Source organism: Salmo salar, chromosome 16 (genome assembly GCF_965601325.2).
Source record: "Salmo salar chromosome 16, fSalSal1, whole genome shotgun sequence".
Taxonomy (NCBI): Eukaryota; Metazoa; Chordata; class Actinopteri; order Salmoniformes; family Salmonidae; genus Salmo; species Salmo salar.
In genome coordinates, this window is record NC_138306.1 from 66525388 (window position 1) to 66545549 (window position 20162).

Genomic DNA, 20162 nt, shown 5'->3' on the forward strand with positions numbered 1-20162 from the left:
TATAGTGCAATCTAGTGATATCCCTTTCTTACACATCAGTTGTAAACCTGGAAGCTCAAATCCACAAATTCAGCTCAAAGTCAGAATGTCATACAAAACAATGGTATTCAAACAATACTGTAAATTGACCATTATAACATGGTAAAAGACTGGCATAGCCATCAATGGTGAATTCTGTGTTAGAATACAGTGGAGTGAGAGGGTGAAAAAGAGCCTATTGGTCAGTGTGCTGGACTGGCAGGGTGGTTGACCAGAGGCACTAGGCCCTCCCCACACCAACTATAAAAGCCTATAGTCTTTGTCCCTCCACAGCCACTACTCACTCTCATCTGCAAATAACCTTTGTTCCAGTCCGAGACACACTGGTGAGTCAAGACGTTCTGCTGTATCTGCTGTTTCTTATTGAGTTGATCTTAAACTGGAGGCACTCGTTCATAGACTTTGATTTGGGGATTTGTATATTTATAGTGTAATGACAGGCTTAAAATGTTATTTTAAATTGTATGAGTATCTTGATTACTCCCCGCTAATCACTGTGCTGTCCTTTTTTTTTTCTTGTTGAGAGAGAGGCCTGAGAGGTAGAATGTCATCATCTGATGTATTGAAGTTACATGACTGCTTACAGGTGTAGGATCTTAATGTTTTATTCACCCTGTTGCAGGTTCCTGCAATGAAGGGAACGTCAAACTTGTAGTATATTTGAGGTTTAAAAATACTTCAGAAGTTTGTTATTTCCACTTTGAAATTTCAGACTTGATTTTCCCTGATGAGAAATGTATCAACCCCTACAAAAATGTCCATTAGTTATGATTCACATAATAATTCATATTTCCTGTTGCTGCAGGACTATTTTCCTGCTGTAGCAAACTCAAATGAATTAAGATCCTTCATCTGTACATGTTGTTTATGTCACATACTAGGCCTAGAGATGAAATGTTTTTTGCTCTACTTTGTAGATCGCATTACAAACCACAATGACTGATCTGGAGAGTTCACTGGCCACCATCATGGAGGTGTTCCATAAGTACGCAGAGAAAGAAGGAGACAAGCACAAACTGAAGAAAAGTGAACTGAAAGACTTGATCAATGAGGAGCTACCAGCCCTTACAGGGGTGAGTATATCACTGCCATATTTTCACTACAATATTTCATACGTCATTGTTTAAATTGAACATGCAGTTTGGATCTAGGCTATGTTTACAGCGTAATGCGCATTTATCAATAAATCATAAATAATTCTACAGACTTTGTTGCACTAAGCTCATGAGGCATTTATACATTATTATTCTAGAATCAATGGGTGAAATGACCATAAACCAGACGTAAATATTGCAGAATGCACCTTTAGTCAATCAAATATGACCTTATCTATCTACTGTTTTTTGCCCTCAGCAAGTGAAGGACCAGGCCACTATGGACAGTTTGATGGAGAGTCTGGACACGGACGGAGACTCGGAATTGGACTTCCAAGAGTTCATGACATTTATCACCATGGTAACTGTCTGTTGCCATGATTTCTGCGAGCACCATGAGGACGAGTAGCTAGGCACCAGTTAAACAAGAGAGAGAGAGAAAGCGAGTAAATTATGAAGTAGGAACTTTAGTTTCATAAAAAAAAACGTAAATGTCAATGAAAACTTTGTATTTTTCCTGTTGGTCCCATTTAGTTTCAATAGGTTTCTTATACCCTGTTTGCCTACAAAGGGTTAACGCACTTTGTTTCATTGCCTGTGTTTTGTCAGAGTTGACAAAACCAAATTGGTTTAGTATTGAAACTTCATAGAATAGCTTTTGCCAACAAAGCATAGAGCACTTTCCTTGTTATACTGTAAACCTAAGAACCAAGGTAATAGATTCATGCATTTCTGCAGCTCTAAATTGGTTAAATTGCTATCACTAACAATGCATGTATAATCAGCTACCCCACATATTGGACATGGTTTGGCAAGTAAAACAAGTATCCTCCAGTATGATTTTGACCCCAAAAGATGTTGTTGAATTCCAGCCAATATCTTGAGTTGAATTCTGTTTTTATGAAAGTGGTTTTCAAATGTAACTGTGCTTTGTGAGATGCTATTAAAAGTATAACATAGATAATCAATAAAGATGATAAAATGAATACAAGAACATACTTTTCACCAGTTACACCATGTATTTTTTACTTGAGATTCATACAATTCATATTTCTGTCTCCTGTAGAAAAGTTGTGATATGTACCCCTAAGTGGCAGTGTTGCTCCATGACAAAAGCATTGGCACCTGGATGTAGGGACTATGTAAGATATACTGCTCAAAAAAATAAAGGGAACACTTAAACAACACAATGTAACTCCAAGTCAATCACACTTCTGTGAAATCAAACTGTCCACTTAGGAAGCAACACTGTTTGACAATAAATTTCACATGCTGTTGTGCAAATGGAATAGACAACAGGTGGAAATTATAGACAATTAGCAAGACACCCCCAATAAAGGAGTGGTTCAGCAGGTGGGGACCACAGACCACTTCTCAGTTCCTATGCTTCCTGGCTGATGTTTTGGTCACTTTTGAATGCTGGCGGTGCTTTCACTCTAGTGGTAGCATGAGACGGAGTCTACAACCCACACAAGTGGCTCAGGTAGTGCAGCTCATCCAGGATGGCACATCAATGCGAGCTGTGGCAAGAAGATTTGCTGTGTCTCTCAGCGTAGTGTCCAGAGCATGGAGGCGCTACCAGGAGACAGGCCAGTACATCAGGAGACGTGGAGGAGGCCGTAGGAGGGCAACAACCCAGCAGCAGGACCGCTACCTCCGCATTTGTGCAAGGAGGAGCAGGAGGAGCACTGCCAGAGCCCTGCAAAATGACCTCCAGCAGGCCACAAATGTGCATGTGTCTGCTCAAACGGTCAGAAACAGACTCCATGAGGGTGGTATGAGGGCCCGACGTCCACAGGTGGGGGTTGTGCTTACAGCCCAACACCGTGCAGGTCGTTTGGCATTTGCCAGAGAACACCAAGATTGGCAAATTCGCCACTGGCGCCCTGTGCCCTTCACAGATGAAAGCAGGTTCACACTGAGCACATGTGACAGACGTGACAGTCTGGAAACACCGTGGAGAACGTTCTGCTGCCTGCAACATCCTCCAGCATGACCGGTTTGGCGGTGGGTCAGTCATGGTGTGGGGTGGCATTTCTTTGGGGGGCCGCACAGCCCTCCATGTGCTCGCCAGAGGTAGCCTGACTGCCATTAGGTACGGACATGAGATCCTCAGATCCCTTGTGAGACCATATGCTGGTGCGGTTGGCCCTGGGTTCCTCCTAATGCAAGACAATGCTAGACCTCATGTGGCTGGAGTGTGTCAGCAGTTCCTGCAAGAGGAAGGCATTGATGCTATGGACTGGCCCGCCCGTTCCCCAGACCTGAATCCAATTGGGACATCATGGGACATCATCTGGGACATCATGTCTCGCTCCATCCACCAACGCCACATTGCACCACAGACTGTCCAGGAGTTGGCGGATGCTTTAGTCCAGGTCTCGGACGAGATCCCTCAGGAGACCATCCGCCACCTCATCAGGAGCATGCCCAGGTGTTGTAGGGAGGTCATACAGGCACGTGGAGGCCACACACACTACTGAGCCTCATTTTGACTTGTTTTAAGGACATTACATCAAAGTTGGATCAGCCTGTAGTGTGGTTTTCCACTTTAATTTTGAGTGTGACTCCAAATCCAGACCTCCATGGGTTGATAAATTGGATTTCCATTTATTATTTTTGTGTGATTTTGTTGTCAGCACATTCAACTATGTAAAGATAAAAGTATTTAATAAGATTATTTCATTCATTCAGATCTAGGATGTGTTATTTTAGCGTTCCCTTTATTTTTTTGAGCAGTGTATATTGAATCAGTGACACAGAGAATGTATAAATCTTCCTGATGCATCTTCAGTAAACATCTCTATACTATCATGACTATGTGCCATACGTGCTACCTCTTGATGTCTGTTGCCAATTCTGTGTTTTAACTGTATTGGGAATGAAGAGACAGTGAAAGCAATACACGGAGTGGTCTACTGAGCCAATGGCAACCCTCTCCTAGGAGACCATGTTCTCAGAAAGTATATACACCACGGCTGACACAAGATGAGATTTTTCTCTCTGAAAAAAAAAAAACTAAATCAATTGGAATGGACACGTAAAGGGTCAATAGTTTTGTGACGCGATGGGTTAAACAGGGACAACATTGATCAGTTAACTGTAGTAGAAGCACAATGACTGTAGATAGATGATATACAAATACACAAACATGTAGCCACTGAGAATGGATTCTTCTATCACTCAGAATCAATGGTACTGTCAGCTGCGTCATGCACCCCAAACATCTGAGGGTGGGGCAGGAACCACAAAGTACGTGAGGATGGTTGGGGGAGGGAGGGGCTTGTTCGCAGGGGTGCTAGGCTCCCCGTCCGTAAGTTAGAGAATTTCGCATTTTTCAAACACCTGAAACAGCATTCTCCAGCAATCTAGAGCCATAATCATTACGCTTGGTTCTATGTCAAAAAGTGCATGTTTATTTTTATGCGCTTCTAAGCATACCTCTTGAGCTGTCCGTGTCCCTCTAAATGGTGGTTCATTTTTAAAAGAAACAAACTATGCATCTCTGCTAAAAGCTGAGTAAAAGATTGAAAGGAATGTGAGTCTTATTCAGTACATTTAGTTATTGCTTGCTTTTCTAAAGTCTACCAACATCGTCATGCTAAGAGAGTGAAACGAGCTAGCTACTCTAACTTTCTATGGACATGACACCGCTGGGTACAGTATACTTATTGTAGATATAAAATGTAAAAAGTATTTATGCATGAGGGACATAAAAGCCTAATTTAAACACCATTCAACACAGGCTGCTGCATCTGGTGCTGAACATAGTGTAATGGTATAGAGAGCTGCCTCAGCCCCAGTGTGAGACCAGGAAATAAAGTGGATGGGCAGTGCTCCAAAACTCTGAGGGAACATTGTGAGTTGGCAAATAGATTGTTTTTACTCCTCAATAGAGACAGACATTAATGGCATTTGGGAAAAGTTGAATTGGACTATCAATCTCTGACGCACTTACTTGATGGATTTCTGGTCATTTTGACACGACTAGGCAAGATGTATGTGTTGAGTATGAGAATAGACAGCAGAATGTTATTATGCACACGGTGCATCTGTTAAAACATGCATGCACTTGTTGAGTGAGTGCATGATAACAAAATTCATCCTTCTTATTGGTTGTAGCCATCTTAATTGGCAGGGCCTCATTGGATGATGGCATGTGGTATATTTTATTTAATTTATTTTATTTCACCTTTATTTAACCAGGTAGGCAAGTTGAGAACAAGTTCTCATTTACAATTGCGACCTGGCCAAGATAAAGCAAAGCAGTTCGACACATACAACAACACAGAGTTACACATGGAGTAAAACAAACATACAGTCAATAATACAGTAGAAAAATAAGTCTATATACAATGTGAGCAAATGAGGTGAGATAAGGGAGGTAAAGGCAAAAAAGGCCATGGTGGCAAAGTAAATACAATATAGTAAACACTGGAATGGTATATTTGTAGTGGAAGAAAGTGCAAAGTAGAAATAGAAATAATGGGGTGCAAAGGAGCAAAATAAATAAATGAATAAATACAGTAGGGGAAGAGGTAGTTGTTTGGGCTAAATTATAGTTGGGCTATGTACAGGTGCAGTGATCTGTGCTTAAAGCTAGTGAGGTGTAACGGTCGTCTGTGGAAGAAGGTGTAGACCAAAGCGCAGCGTGGTACGTGTTCATGATGTTTAATATAACTTGAACACAGAAACAAAACAACAAAGTGGAACAAAACGCAACAGTTCTGTCAGGTGAAAAACGATACCTAAGTATGGTTCCCAATCAGAGACAACGATAGACAGCTGTCCCTGATTGAGAACCATACCCGGCCAGAACAAAGAAATACCAAAACATAGAAAAAAGGACATAGAATGCCCACGCTAGTCACACCCTGGCCTAACCAAAATAGAGAACAAAAACCCTCTCTGTGGCCAGGGCGTGACATGAGGGAGATAAGTGTTTCCAGTTTCAGAGATTTGTGTAGTTCGTTCCAGTCATTGGCAGCAGAGAACTAGAAGGAGAGACGGCCAAAGGAGGAATTGGCTTTGGGGGTGACCAGAGAGATATACCTTCTGGAGCGCATGCTACAGGTGGGTGCTGCTATGGTGACCAGTGAGCTGAGATAAGGGGGGACTTTACCTAGCAGGGTCTTGTAGATGACCTGGAGCCAGTGTGTTTGGCGACGAGTATGAAGCGAGGGCCAGCCAACAAGAGCGTACAGGTCGCGGTGGTGGGTAGTATATCCCTGCTAACCTTTGAGCGGGCGCAGATGGAGAGATCTACGGATGTAGTGCTGTCGTCTCCTCTGTCCAAGGCTTAATAAACTGCCTATTCGAGATGCTCACCGAGCTGCACGACACTCAAAGAGCAAAATAACTTTCAAACCAGGAATGCAACAGTATGTGTGTGCCTACATTGTTCAGATCTGCGTGTGGTGGTCACACCAAAAAAAAACATCTGCTTGGCTATGGTGTCTAATGAGTCAGTCCAATTTGGAACATATTGTTCAATATAAATGGCAATATTAAGAATTATAAAGCCACCCATCAGCCCCTTTAACACATCCCAAGCAGCTGCAGGTAACAGGTGGGATTGAATATTGTAGAGTAGAAGTGTTGTGGAAATGGATTGCTGAGACACCAACAGATGGTCCAACAATAACGCCAGCTGTTTCATTACTTGAGTGGACTGTAATAGACCTTATTCACATGGAATATTCCCACTGGAATCAGATCATATATATATTGACTTTGTCTCCATACAGAGCTTATTACATGATAGATCTCGTATCCATCCACTTAGACATTAGCTGGAACGTAGAGATGGGACCTCCTTTTAATCTCTCCATAATTCTTTGCAATCTAGATTACATTATGCTACTCTTGATAAACAAAGGGATTAGTAACTACAGGTGTTTTTGCACTGGACAGGATCATTATACGCCTTCAATTCCTGTTCTATTCAAAGATGACAAAGCATACATTTGCAGATCATTTTTGGGGTTTATTTACGATATATGAACTGCTGGTGCATTGTGTGTGTGTGTGTGTGTGGTGTGTGTGTGTGTGTGTGTGTGTGTGTGTGTGTGTGTGTGTGTGTGTGTGTGTGTGTGTGTGTGTGTGTGTGTGTGTGTGTGTGTGTGTGTGTGTGTGTGTGTGTGTGTGTGTGTGTGTTGAGCGATACTGTTCCTGATCCAACAATGCGCCTAGCCGGACAATATATTGAGTTTCACTGCAATTCATTCTGGGAGTTGATCTAGGAGAGCTGTGATGGGGACTCTGTGGGGTAAATTGTACGCCACTTAAATTCCCATCAACCCATCTGTTCTGTTTATTACCCCCTGTTGAAGTTTGGACATTGGACGTGATGTTTCAACGCTGAAATACTCTGGAAAAACCATCTCTGTAGAAGCTACTTGTGAATATGACAATATGACATACTGTGGGATCAGTTGATGCAGTGACAATATTTCCTGTGTTAATAGGTTGTTAATGGGCTATCAGCATGTCGCAGTATCAGTCTTCTCTCATTACCTGTGTCCCAAATAGCACCCTATTCCCTATTTAGTGCACTGATTTTGACCAGGGCCCATAGGGTAGTGCACAAAAGAAGTACAATATGTCGGGAATAGAGTACCATTTGGGACATATTCATTGTGTCTCAGCAAAACCTTGTCGTGGCATGCCAGTGCATCTCCCCTGTTGGGACCAGCAAGGTCTAAAGTGGAAATGGGGAGCATTGTCACTCTGGTGGGTCGATTGCTTGTTCCTTTTCCCACAATCACCAACTGAGGAACCATCTGTTTCATGGAACTATGTTGGTTACCACAATGGGACTCAATGACAATTACTGACATAGACTGACATAGACTGACTGACTGACTGACTGTGGGACTTTAATTAATGACAGTCAGGCACCAATGGTGACTTTCCTTTCATGATGTACAGTATATGTAAAAAAAAAAAAATGAATCTCTCCAATGCGAGAAATGGTAACAGCGATCCTAAGGAACCAAGGGCATAAAAAAAATCCTTGGCATCTCCATTGGGCGATGGTATTGTCAGCCACGGGTGGTTTTTGGCTGACTGTCACAGATTGGCATTTATTGTGATGAATCTTGACCTGGAGGCAGCTCTGCAGAGTTGTCACTAGCTAGCACAGCCACAAAGTAATACAATTAAGAACAAAAAGCATTTTTATGATATAGCCAATTTTGACTTTGCAGCTGGCCCATCTAGTGTAAATCGCTCAGGTCTGCCTCCAGGGAAGATTAGTGACAATAAACGTCAAGCTGCCTGTGGGTCCGGCCGTGGAGGATTGAGAAAATGTCAGTGACAACTTGTTACTTTTTTACTCTGGACAAGTCCCCCACTTTATCATCACCACAAAGGTAAAGATTTGTGTTCAGTGAGTGTTGCAGGTAAGCCGACTGATTCATTGAATTAATGATTGACTGAGAGATTAAGAAAACATCGCCCCTGGGCAAGCGTTACAGTATGTTCCACTCTGTCCACCCCTGAGACAACATCAATATTATCAAGTTTCAAATATATTAAGATCTGTTCTACAGGGAGAAGAATACAAATCTAAATCTATTAAATCAAGTGAACATGAACTCGGTTCCCCGTGGGCAAAACTGGTTGGAATGACATCAGTTCAACCAGGCTGCTATTAGCTTTTAATCCACAAAAAGTGAAGCTTTTGCGAAAAGATAAGAACCATGGTTAATGACACCTAATCAATTCCATTCAATGTACAGAGCAATTGCGTCAACATCGATACGCATTTGAAATTAATCAACAGGTTTCTGGTTTTAATGACGTTGAATAGTTTTGCACACTGGTTTGGAGGAATATACTTCCCTTTCAGTGACAATTGCTATCTGTTTTTTAGTAAGGGAGAAAATGAAGTTTCATTCCAAATCGCTATATATCCATTTTCAGAAATGTTGGTAAATTAACTTTTATTGTTTAAAAGGATCCGACCCTTTGTTACTTACAACCTCATGCTAATCACATTACTCAACTGTCCGGCAGGGTGGGTGGTGTTAAAGAAATTATGAAAGAGATTGGCGTGTTTTTTCACTATGCAATCATGGCATGGGGTTGTTCAATGACAGACTTGATGGTTTAATTTCAGTACTTGCTAGTTTTTACACAGTCAAATGTAACAAATAAATACATGTTTTATAAAGAAATGTACAAATTATACATTTGTGGAATATAGAAAGAAACTCAATTCAATACAGTAATATGAGATCTGTATGTAAACATTTAGCAGATGCTGTTATCCAGAGTGACTTTTATCCAGTGCATTCATTTTACGATAGCTAGGTGAGACAGAGAACATTCCATTCCAGCTAAATAATTAGATATATAGCATTTTACAAAAAATAATTCTGAAATGTATGAATAAAAAAATATGAGAACAGTAATATTTTGCACACACATGAAGGTACCCGCAACCATTTCTGATGAAAAAGCACAAATGTGAAACATTTTTGGATATAGTGTTTAGGAAATAAACTCCGTAAATATACTATACTATAAATCCTGCTGGTCCAGTGATAAATTACCTGTATCATCTATCAGCCATGCAGATAGATCTCCAGTGATCTGTAGTGGCCTTGTAAACAGTGCAGCAGATGCAGATGTGGGCCAGAGGACAGTGACAGCCCCAGGTATGAAAGCCACATGGACATTTAAATCCATAATCCTCTAAATCTCTCTATAGGGAGTGACTTCCACAGCAGGGTGGGACTCAAGGATGATCTCTCTTCTTCTATTTCCAAGGATAATAAAAAATTACTAAGTCTGGCCGAGGTACAAGGATAAGCGTACGATAAACATACATCAGGCCGATCTGCACCAGATAAGACTACTACTGGGGTGAAAAGGTGTTTTTTTTTGTCCAGGGATATGCTTAATCTGGGTCTGGTAAACTCCTAACCAACATTGTTTTCCTGGTGTTTCTGGTACCATTGGAGCTGTTTTGAGAATGATTATAGCCCCTGACAGGAGAGCTATATTTATGTCATTATATTAATACCATAAAATCATGCATGTGGGTCAGGGTTGTCATCTGGGGACTATGAAGACTAATCATCAAGTTATTGCTGCATTTACTGTAAAGCACTTTTTTTGTGACGATAAACCTTTGCTTAGAGGAGTCATCATGGTTTCATTATGTTGGCATGGACAGATGACCCTTGGCTTCTGGAATAATCTACCTTTAACAATATTTTTGTAATGGCATTTTGATGACAGCTGCAGCAACATCGATCATTGTTCTAGTTGTGGATCATTAGGATAATATCACTATCATAATGCCATTACAGGCATACAGATCTACAGATCATAGACTGGTTTTGTACAGGCAAGAGGACTATATTCTACTTGTTAAACTCAGATTGTATGTCATCCTTGAACAAGTACCGATCTATAATCTGAGATCTTGAATTTGAAGTGCACACTGCAAAGCTTCCGTAGTCTGTGTTTAGCCCCACAAACATGTTCCTGTGAAGTTGCAGAGCAGGTGGAATGTTGAGAGTTATGGGGATAGCTTGGCTTCTCTGTGACATTCGTTAATGTAACTGTCGTCCCCCGGGTTTACATCCAATCTGCAGGTACCAGCCTGAGGCAATGAAGTCCATTTAGACTAAAAGTAGGCTAAAGTTATCTGGACTGAATTTTCAAATTAATAAAACATTAATGACAATATGATTTATCCAAGGTTGGATGTTCAGACTTTAATCAGATAGCAGGTCTTACGAAGGGTCATATTACATATTATTAATAGATTGTCTATTGAATGGCATGTGTAATGATGATATCGGGGATATGACCTGCCATTATATGATATCCATACATGGAATCAGGCTATTTGACCTCTATTATAAAGGTTTCTCTACATTTAAAATTAATTGAACACTTAGGCAGTGAATGTCTTTGCCACAAGTCCATCAACAGGTTCCTTGCACATCTCCAAGATTTGGAGAAACTGTTAGAGGGCCTGGTTGTTGGTTGTACCTTCTCATGTATAACCGATCCATTGGCACATCATGCCTGGCTGTGTTTAAACGAAGGCAACCAAACTGATTGATCAACCGTCCAAATGAAATAATACTGTCTGCTGCTGCTGCTGCTGGGCAGGGTAGTGGGCAGTTGGGCACTGGAGCTGTCTCATGCCCAGAGCAGATGATCACTCATGGCCAGATCATTTCCCCCCTCGCCTCAACGGACAGCTTTTTAGGAACCCAGCCATATTTCACATTACAGCAATGAAACAGTGAAATAGAAATTATAATCTGACATAGACATGTAGACATGCACGGGAAGCACACGAACACACAGACCTGAAGCTAATACCCACACACAGATTTGTTTGAGTACACAGTCTTGGTGTCTCTGGAACGCTGTATCCTGCCCTCCCCTGGGCATCCTCTTCCATCATGCTCTCTCAGTCCTTGGATAAACAGACATCCCGCCAGGACTGCCTGAAATTGATTGTGCGTTTGCTGAGATTAAAGTGCTGTCTGGGAACACGACGTGGGGAGGCTATTGAAAAATGGTAATTAAATTAATGGAAGCATGAACATGCACTGTAACAGAAAACTGTCATTTAAGGTATAATCAACAGTAAAAAAATGCTTAAATGTTTTACTACGGCATACTGTAAATTGTGTTGCATTGTGGGGAAATTGCTGTATTTCGAATGGTACTGTAATTCTACCCCACAGAATACAGTACCGTATCTGTAGAAGGCCAAAAACCTTTTGACCACTAGTGGGTGCATGGTATTGTTGTTTCTGTTTGATTAACATATTTTAAGGTATGCCTTGTAAAAGGCTATATTTGTTGCACCCGTGAGGTAGAATGCAGTAACCAATTTAACTCATATGTGGTTATAGTGCCCCATCAATTTAATATGTATACCGGACAGAGTGGAGTGGCAGCAAGTCATTAAATGGTTGAGATTGTAATGTGTATGCTGGGAGTGGGGAAGCAAGTACAAGGAGCGCAAATGTAATAATAAATAGAACATAGTACAAAATGAGAAACACAAAAAGTATACAGTCATGAAAGAGAAACAGAGTCGATAACGCCTCAGGAAAGAACCAAAGGGAGTGACAGATATAGGGGAGGTAATCAGGAAGGTGATGGAGTTCAGGTGAGTGTCATGAGGTGCAGGGGCGCGTACCGATGGTGGTAGGTGTGTGTAATGATGAGACAGCTGGCGACAATGAGTGCCAGAGAGGGGGAGCGGGAGTAAACGTGACAGTACCCCCTCCCTGACTTGCAGCTCCAGCCGCCGGACGACGCCAACCAGAGTGACGGTCCCGTGGACCAGGAGCGGGCCGGTCGATTCTGCTGAGGCACGGGAACCTGTAGAGCCAGCTGAGTCGCGGGAACCTGTAGAGCCAGCTGAGTTGCGGGAACCTGACGAGCCGGCTGAGGCATGGGAGCCTGACGAGCCGGCTGAGGCATGAGAGCCTGACGAACTGGGTGAGACATGGGGAACATGCCAAGTCAACCGAGGCTTGGAAGCCTGACGAGCCAGCTGAGGCATCCCCGGTTGCGTTGGCAGTGGTACTTGGACCCGACGTCACCAGTAAAAAAAAGAATAATCCCTGTTGCTTCCCCTTGGTGAGGCGTTATTCTCTAATGTGAAGTCGGGAAGCAAGTACAGGGAGTGCAATGTAATAATAAATAGACCATAGTACAAAACGATAAACACGAAATCGTAAAGACATGAAACAGAAACAGTGTCAAAAATGCCTCAGGAAAGAACCAAGGGGAGTGACAGATATAGGGGAGGTAATCAGGAAGGTGATGGAGTCCAGGTGAGTGTCATGAGGCGCAGGTGCGCGTAAAGATGGTGGCAAGTGTTGCGTAATGATGAGACAACTGGCGACGTTGAGCGCCGGAGAGGGGGAGCGGGACTAAACGTGACAAGCATTTTGCCATGTCCTTTTGGTCAGTTTTTCCCTGTAGCTGCTGCCAGTTTGGAAACCTTTTTTAAGGCCTCTAGAAGTGCAAGTTATATAAAACACCAAATATGCTGCAATATGCTGCAATGTGTAAACACTATATCTAGCAGCCAACCTGCATGCACCAATCCCTTGTAATTACAGTAAAATACTATGAAATACAAATTCCTCCCCTAAATCAATTTCATTCATTCATCCATTCATTTATTCATTAATTCATTCCAATTACGGTAGCATTTACTTTTTTACAGTATAATACAGTCAATTTTCCAGTATTGCAGTGTGTGTCATTACACAGTACTTGCTTTGGTACCGTATTTATATTACAGAAGGTGTACTGTAATGAAATACAGACTTTTACTTGCCACCGAGCTGCTTGTAAGTGCAAATCAAATCAAGTTTTATTAGTCACATGCACCGAATACAACAGTGAAATGCTTACTTACAAGCCCCTAACAACAATGCAGTTAAAAAAAATACAAATAAAATACAAATAAGAATAAGAAATGAAAGTAACAAGTGCTTAAAGAGCAGCAGTAAAATAACAATAGCAAGGCTATATACAGGAAGGTACCGGTAAAGAGTCAGAGTGCAGGGGCACCGGTTAGTCGAGATAATTGAGGTAATATGTACATGTTGTTAGAGTTATTACAGTGACTATGTATATTGTCGTGTCTTTGGCATCATTACAGTGAAGACTTATTTTATCAAATCAATTCTCTGTAATTATTATTACGTGATTAAACTAATCATGTAAATGTAATTAACTAGAAAGTCGGGACACCAAGGAAAATCTTCAGATTACAAAGTTATGATTTTCCTAATATAAGTCCAGATATTTTAATATCTGCTCAATTAGTCCTCTAATTAATGAATTATTCTTTTCCTCACGTTAGTCTCATTCCAAACGTCGTAAATTGGTGGTTACCTGCACGAACTCAGCCTTTATTATGAATCATCTATACATCAATTGTCTTAATCATTTATTTACTAACTAACTAAATAATCACAGAAATGCATAAACAAACAAACAGTAGATATGGTTACAAGGAAATGATAGGGGAGGTTCCCTAGTGGGCTAAGCCGATATGACGGCTTGGTGGACAAAGTGAAGTGGGTGTGGACTGAGAAGGGCGGGAAAGACAAAAATGAGTCACTACACCGTTGATAATTATAATAATTGAAATGCTAATCCTTTGCACATGAACGCTCACTCATTCGGGAATAATTGCAATCAATATATATTTACGCTCAGTGTGTCATTGTGATCTCTGTTGGAATCGTCCGTCTTTCTGTTGGAAAGTTCATCCAAGCGTTTCTCTGCTTCCCTGGAGTCTTTCGTGGTTAGAATGGATACTTCAGAGTACCATTCAGAAATGTTCTTATAGAATAGATGTTTTGGCGGTTGTCGATCTTCGCATGTCAGGTTGACATAATTTCTAACTGCAGACTAGTAATTAGTATCGAAGATTTGCTCTTATTCTGTCGGGATCGATAGTCTCAGAGTTGAACCATTTCCCGCCATGTAGCCAATGTAACCATTACAACCTTAGCTTAAACTGAGGTTTTCATTGTCTCTATTCAAACCCTGGCCCCCTCCGAGGTATGCATGGTCTCAAGAGGATTTTTTCAGGTGGGATTTTTATTTGTAACAGTAGAAAAGGGATGTCCCATGAGCCAGATCACGTCGGTGCTCATGAAGGTGGGCCAAAGACTTAGTTAAACTTTAAAGGGAATACAATTCTCTCACATTAACAGTTTAAAATCACATTACATAATTTCACAAATAGTTTCATCTTTACTCATTCATTTTATACAATAATTAGACGCAAACCTCATAACGGAGGCTCCTGTATAAACAGAGTTATGGTAATGTGGCTGTATTGTCTTTCATGAGGTCACAAACATGAAACCGGGTCGTAGCTGGCTTTTCCACCGACCGTTTACACATTCTCCAAAACATGGATATTGTTCAGTTCTCAAGTTCTGTGATGTAGAAGAAGTTCCTTTGTTCTCTATATATGTCTCTTTCTGCATGGCCAGGAGGAGAGAGTCTCCTCCAGGAATTTACAACCTGAGATAACAGAACCTGGGTGTTGGAGGGAGAGAGGGGGGGAAGCCACTCACTATACCCAAAGAGGGCACGTCATGACAATAGATAATAACAGAGAGTAGCAGCAGGGTTCCGGGTTGGGGGTGCAATGCAAATTGTCTAGGTAGCCATTTGATTAGCTGTTCAGGAGACTTATGGCTTGGGGGTAGAAGCTGTTTAGAAGCCTCTTGGACCTAGACTTGGCACTCCGGTACCGCCTGCCGTGTGGTAGCAGAGAGAACAGTCTATTGGCAATTTTTAGGGCCTTTCTCTGACACAGCCTGGTATAGAGGTCCTGGATGGCAGGAATTTTGGCCCCAGTGATGTACTGGCACTACCTTCTGTAGTGCCTTGTTGTCAGATGGCGGGCAATTGCCATACCAGACAGTGATGCAACCAGTCAGGATTCTCTCGATGGTGCAGCTGTAAAACATTTTGAGGATCTGAGGATCCATGCTAAATCTTTTCAGTCTCCTTAGGGGGAATAGGTTTTGTCGTACCCTCTTAGCGACTGTCTTGGTGTGCTTGGACCATGTTAGTTTGTTGGTGATGTGGACACCAAGGATCTTGAAGCTCTCAACCTGCTCCACTACTGCCCCGTCGATGAGAATGGGGGTGTGCTCGGTCCTCTTTTTCTTGTAGTCCACAATCATCTCCTTTGTCTTGATCACGTTGACGGAGAGGTTGTTGTCCTGGCACCACACGGCCAGGTCTCTGACCTCCTCCCTGTAGGCTGTCTTGTCATTGTTAGTGATTAGACCTACCACTTGTGTCATCGGCAAACTTAATGATGGTGTTGAAGTCGTGCCTGGCCATGCAGTCATGAGTGAACAGGGAGTACAGGAGGAGACTGAGCATGCACCACTGAGGGACCCCTGTGTTGAGGATCAGCGTGGCGGATGTGTTTTTACCTACCCTTACAACCTGGGGGCGGCCCGTCAGGAAGTCCAGGATCCAGTTGCGGAGGGAGGTGTTTAGTCCCAGGGTCCTTAGCTTATTGATGAGCTTTGAGGGCACTATTGTGTTGAATGCTCAGTTGTAGTCAATGAATGGGCATTCTCAAATAGGTGTTCCTTTTGAACAGGTGGGAAAGGGCAGTGTGGAGTGCAATAGAGATTGCATCATCTGTGGATCTGTAAGGGAGGTATGCAAATTGGAGTGGATCTAGGGTTTCTGGAATAAGTGTGTTGATGTGAGCCATGACCAGCCTTTCAAAGCTACAGACGTGAGTGCTACAGGTCGGTAGTCATTTAGGCAGGTTACCTTAGTGTACTTGGGCACAGGGACTATGGTGGTCTGCTTAAAACATGTTGGTATTACAGACTCGGACAGGGAGAGGTTGAACTTGTCAGTGAAGACACTTGCCAGTTGGTCAGCGTATGCTCGCAGTACACATCCTGGTAATCCGTCTGGCCCTGCGGCCTTGTGAATGTTGGCCTATTTAAAGGTCTTACTCACATCGGCAGCAGAGAGCGTGATCACACAGTCATTCCGGAACAGCTGGTGCTCTCATGCTTGTTTCAGTGTTATTTGCCTAGAAGCGAGCATAGAAGTAGTTTAGCTAGTCTGGTAGGCTCATGCCACTGGGAAGCTCTCGGCTGTGCTTCCCTTTGTAGTCTGTAATGGTTTGCAAGCCCTGCCACATCCGACGAGCATCAGAGCTGATGTAGTACGATTCGATCTTAGTCCTGTATTGATGCTTTGCCTGTTTTTTAAATTGATTTCTTTAACCTTCATTAAACCAGGAAAAGCCCATTGAGACCCAGCGTCTCTTTTTCAAGGGAGACCTGGCCAAGAAGGCAGCAACAATCAATACATTACATAATTAAAACATACAAAAATACAATACAACAACATGATCCAGCCTAAAAAAAAGCCTTTACAGTCCTCTGTAACAGAGTTTCCCATCAATGTTTTAAATTCATTCAGTGGCACTAACATATCTAGATGAAGCATGGATTGTAGATTATTCCATGCGTCTGGTGCACAAGAAACGAAGGCAGTCTTGCCTAATACTGTGAATGTTCTGGGGACTTTAAGTAGCAACCACCTAGCAAACTGGGTTTGGTAACTGCTAGTGGAGAAGGAGACCAGACTACAGAGGTAAAGAGGGAGTTTACCCAAAAGTGGTTTGTAGATGAACACATACAAATGTATCTTTCTGCGCATATAAAGTGAGGTCCAACCTACAATTTGGCGCAATGTGCAATGGTGGGTGAGTGACTTGGCATTTCTAATAAAGTGAAAGGATGCATGATAAACAGAGACCTGTCTCTGTAAGACAGAGGATGTTGCATGCATATACAACAAATCACCAAAAAAATAAATTACAGAGAGAAAAGTGGCCTGAACAAGCTTCTTTCTAGCCATAAGCAAGCCTTATTACGAAAATAAAAACCCAATTTCAATTTAAGCTTTGTCACAAGATTATCCACATGAACTTTAAAGGACAACTTGTCATCCAACCAAATACCTAGGTATTTGTAGGATGACACTTTTTCAATGGATAAGCCACCAGATGTGACAATCCTAATGTTCTCTGGCAGAGTTCTAGCTCTGGTAAAGGTCATGAATTTAGTTTTTTGTACATTCAAGACCAGTTTGAGACCATAAAGGGAGGCCTGCATGACTGAAAAGCAGTCTGGAGCTCTTCAACAGCCTGAACCAGAGAAGGAGCACATGAATACATAACTGTATCATCTGCATATAGATGTTACTTCGCTGGTTGCATTCCATTTCCCAAATCATTAATACAAAATGAGAACAACACAGGAGCTAAAATGGAACCCTGGGGCACACCTCTAATAATCTCAAGAAAGCTAGACTTGTGATTGTCAGAATATACACATTTTATTCTGTCAGAAAGATAGTTCCTAAACCAATTTACTGCCCCTTCACTGAGACCAATGTTTCTGAGTCTAGCTAGCAACAATTCATGATGAACCGAATCAAAGGCCTTTGATAAATCCACAAACAGAGCAGCACAATGTTGCTTTTTATCAAGTGCATTAATGATGTAGTTTGCCACTGCCATAGCTGCAGTTCTGGTGCTGTGCCAAGATCTAAAGCCAGACTGAACCCTGCTCAGTATGATAAGCTTTGAGGGCACTATTCGATTCAATAAAGAAGTTTTTTAACTGTGAGTTCTGTGAATCGGTAGAGATTGCATGGGATCTACCTGCCCAGGGTTTGGTGGCACATTACCAGAGATCAACAATAAAAGCATAACAATATATCTCAGTTGTCCAATGCGTGAGGACTTGTTGGAGTCAGCACCATTGTCAATAAAACGAGTCTTTCGACACAGAAAAAAAGTAATTTAATAGTTTGAGATTTTGGAAGTATGCCATCAAGTGTATGTCCAGTTGTGTTTGAGAGTGGTACAAATGTAATTGCAGAGAGACACAAAGTTCCTGGTGGTATTGACATGATGGTCAAAACCACCAGTGTTCGCAAATTGTAGGGCATAAGGTGAAGATAATTCACTCACCCATTGCTCATTCAGCCTATTTAATCCAGGATGACATTGCGTAAAGAGTAGGCACAGTAACACAACAGACGTTGTGCAGAACAAGGTAGATTTTCCCACCGGCCACGGTGCATCAGGTTTTCCAATCCAATAACTGCTTCTCCGCTCCAAGCCTTCAGTGCGCACCTGCGCTCACGTAGCAGGCCTTGCGCACAGACAGACGAGCTCCAACTCCAGAAAGGTGTAGAAAAAAAATAAAGGCCATCTTAATCTGAAATCTTTGAAAAAGTACATTTCGTAAAATAAAGAGTGAGATCGAAAAAAAATAGTTGTTATATACAGCATCCACCCTCACATAAAAAGTATTTGCTTCTGTAAACAGGATCAGGGTCATTAAAACATAAAAACTCTTAAAACTCTGATCTCAAGGATCACACATACAAACGGACAGCCTGATTGGCTGCCATCTTGGATTTGAGAGATCCCTCTGCCAGGCGGAGGGGTTTATCATCTTCATCTGAGAGGAGGGGTTTTGATGGTTCGTCGGAGGGCATAGCATGATTTCTTATAAGCTTCTGGATTAGAGTCCCACTCTTTGAAAGCGGCAGCTCTAGCCTTTAGCTCAGTGCAGATGTTGCCCATAATCCATAGCTTCTGGTTGGGGTATGTAGGTACGGTCACTGTGGGGACAACATTATCGATGCACTTATTGATGGAGCCAATGACTGATGTGGTGTACTCCGCAATGCCATTGAAGGAATCCTGGAACATATTCCAGTCTGTGCTAGCAAAACAGTCCTGTAGCTTAGCATCTGCTTTATCTGACCACTTTTTTATTGATCGAGTCACTGGTGCTTCCTGCTTTAATTTTTGCTTGTAAGCAGGAATATGTATAGAATTATGGTCAGTTTTGCCAAATGGAGGGCAAAGGAGAGCTCTGTGTGTAGAGTAAAGGTGGTCCAGAGTTTTTTCCCCTCTGGTTGCTCATTTAACATGCTGATAGAAATTTGGTTAGACCGATTTAAGTTTCCCTGCATTAAAGTCACTAGGAGCGCCGCATCTGGATGAGCGTTTTCCTGTTTGCTTATGGCGGAATACAGCTCATTGAGTGCGGTCTTAGTGCCAGCATCAGTCTGTGGTGGTATGTAGACAGCTACGAAAAATACAGATGAAAACTCTCTAAGTAGATAGTGTTGTCTACAGCTTATCATGAGATACTTTACCTCAGACGAGTAAAACCTCGAAACTTCCTTAGATAATGTGCACCATCTGTTATTTACAAAAATACATAGTCCGCCGCCCCTTGTCTTGCCAGACACCTCTGTTCTATTCAGCTGACACGGCGTATAACCAGTCAGCTGTATGTTGATAATGTCGTCGTTCAGCCACGACTCTGTGAAGCATAACATATTAGAGTTTTGAATGTCCCGTTGGTAGTTTAATCTTCCGCGTAGGTCATCGATTTTATTTGCCAATGAATGCACGTTTTCTAGCAG

The 20162-nt window shown here is 42.0% G+C and overlaps 1 protein-coding gene across 1 annotated transcript; it reads left to right on the top strand.

The window, feature by feature from the left end:
• The first annotated feature begins 241 nt into the window (after positions 1 to 241).
• Positions 242 to 2131, top strand: LOC106574292 (protein S100-B). Its single transcript, XM_014150089.3, has 3 exons — positions 242 to 365; positions 957 to 1112; positions 1393 to 2131. Exons 2-3 carry the CDS (start codon positions 975 to 977, stop codon positions 1540 to 1542), a joined length of 288 nt encoding a protein of 95 aa, XP_014005564.1. The 5' UTR covers positions 242 to 365; positions 957 to 974; the 3' UTR covers positions 1543 to 2131.
• Positions 2132 to 20162: the final 18031 nt, after the last annotated feature.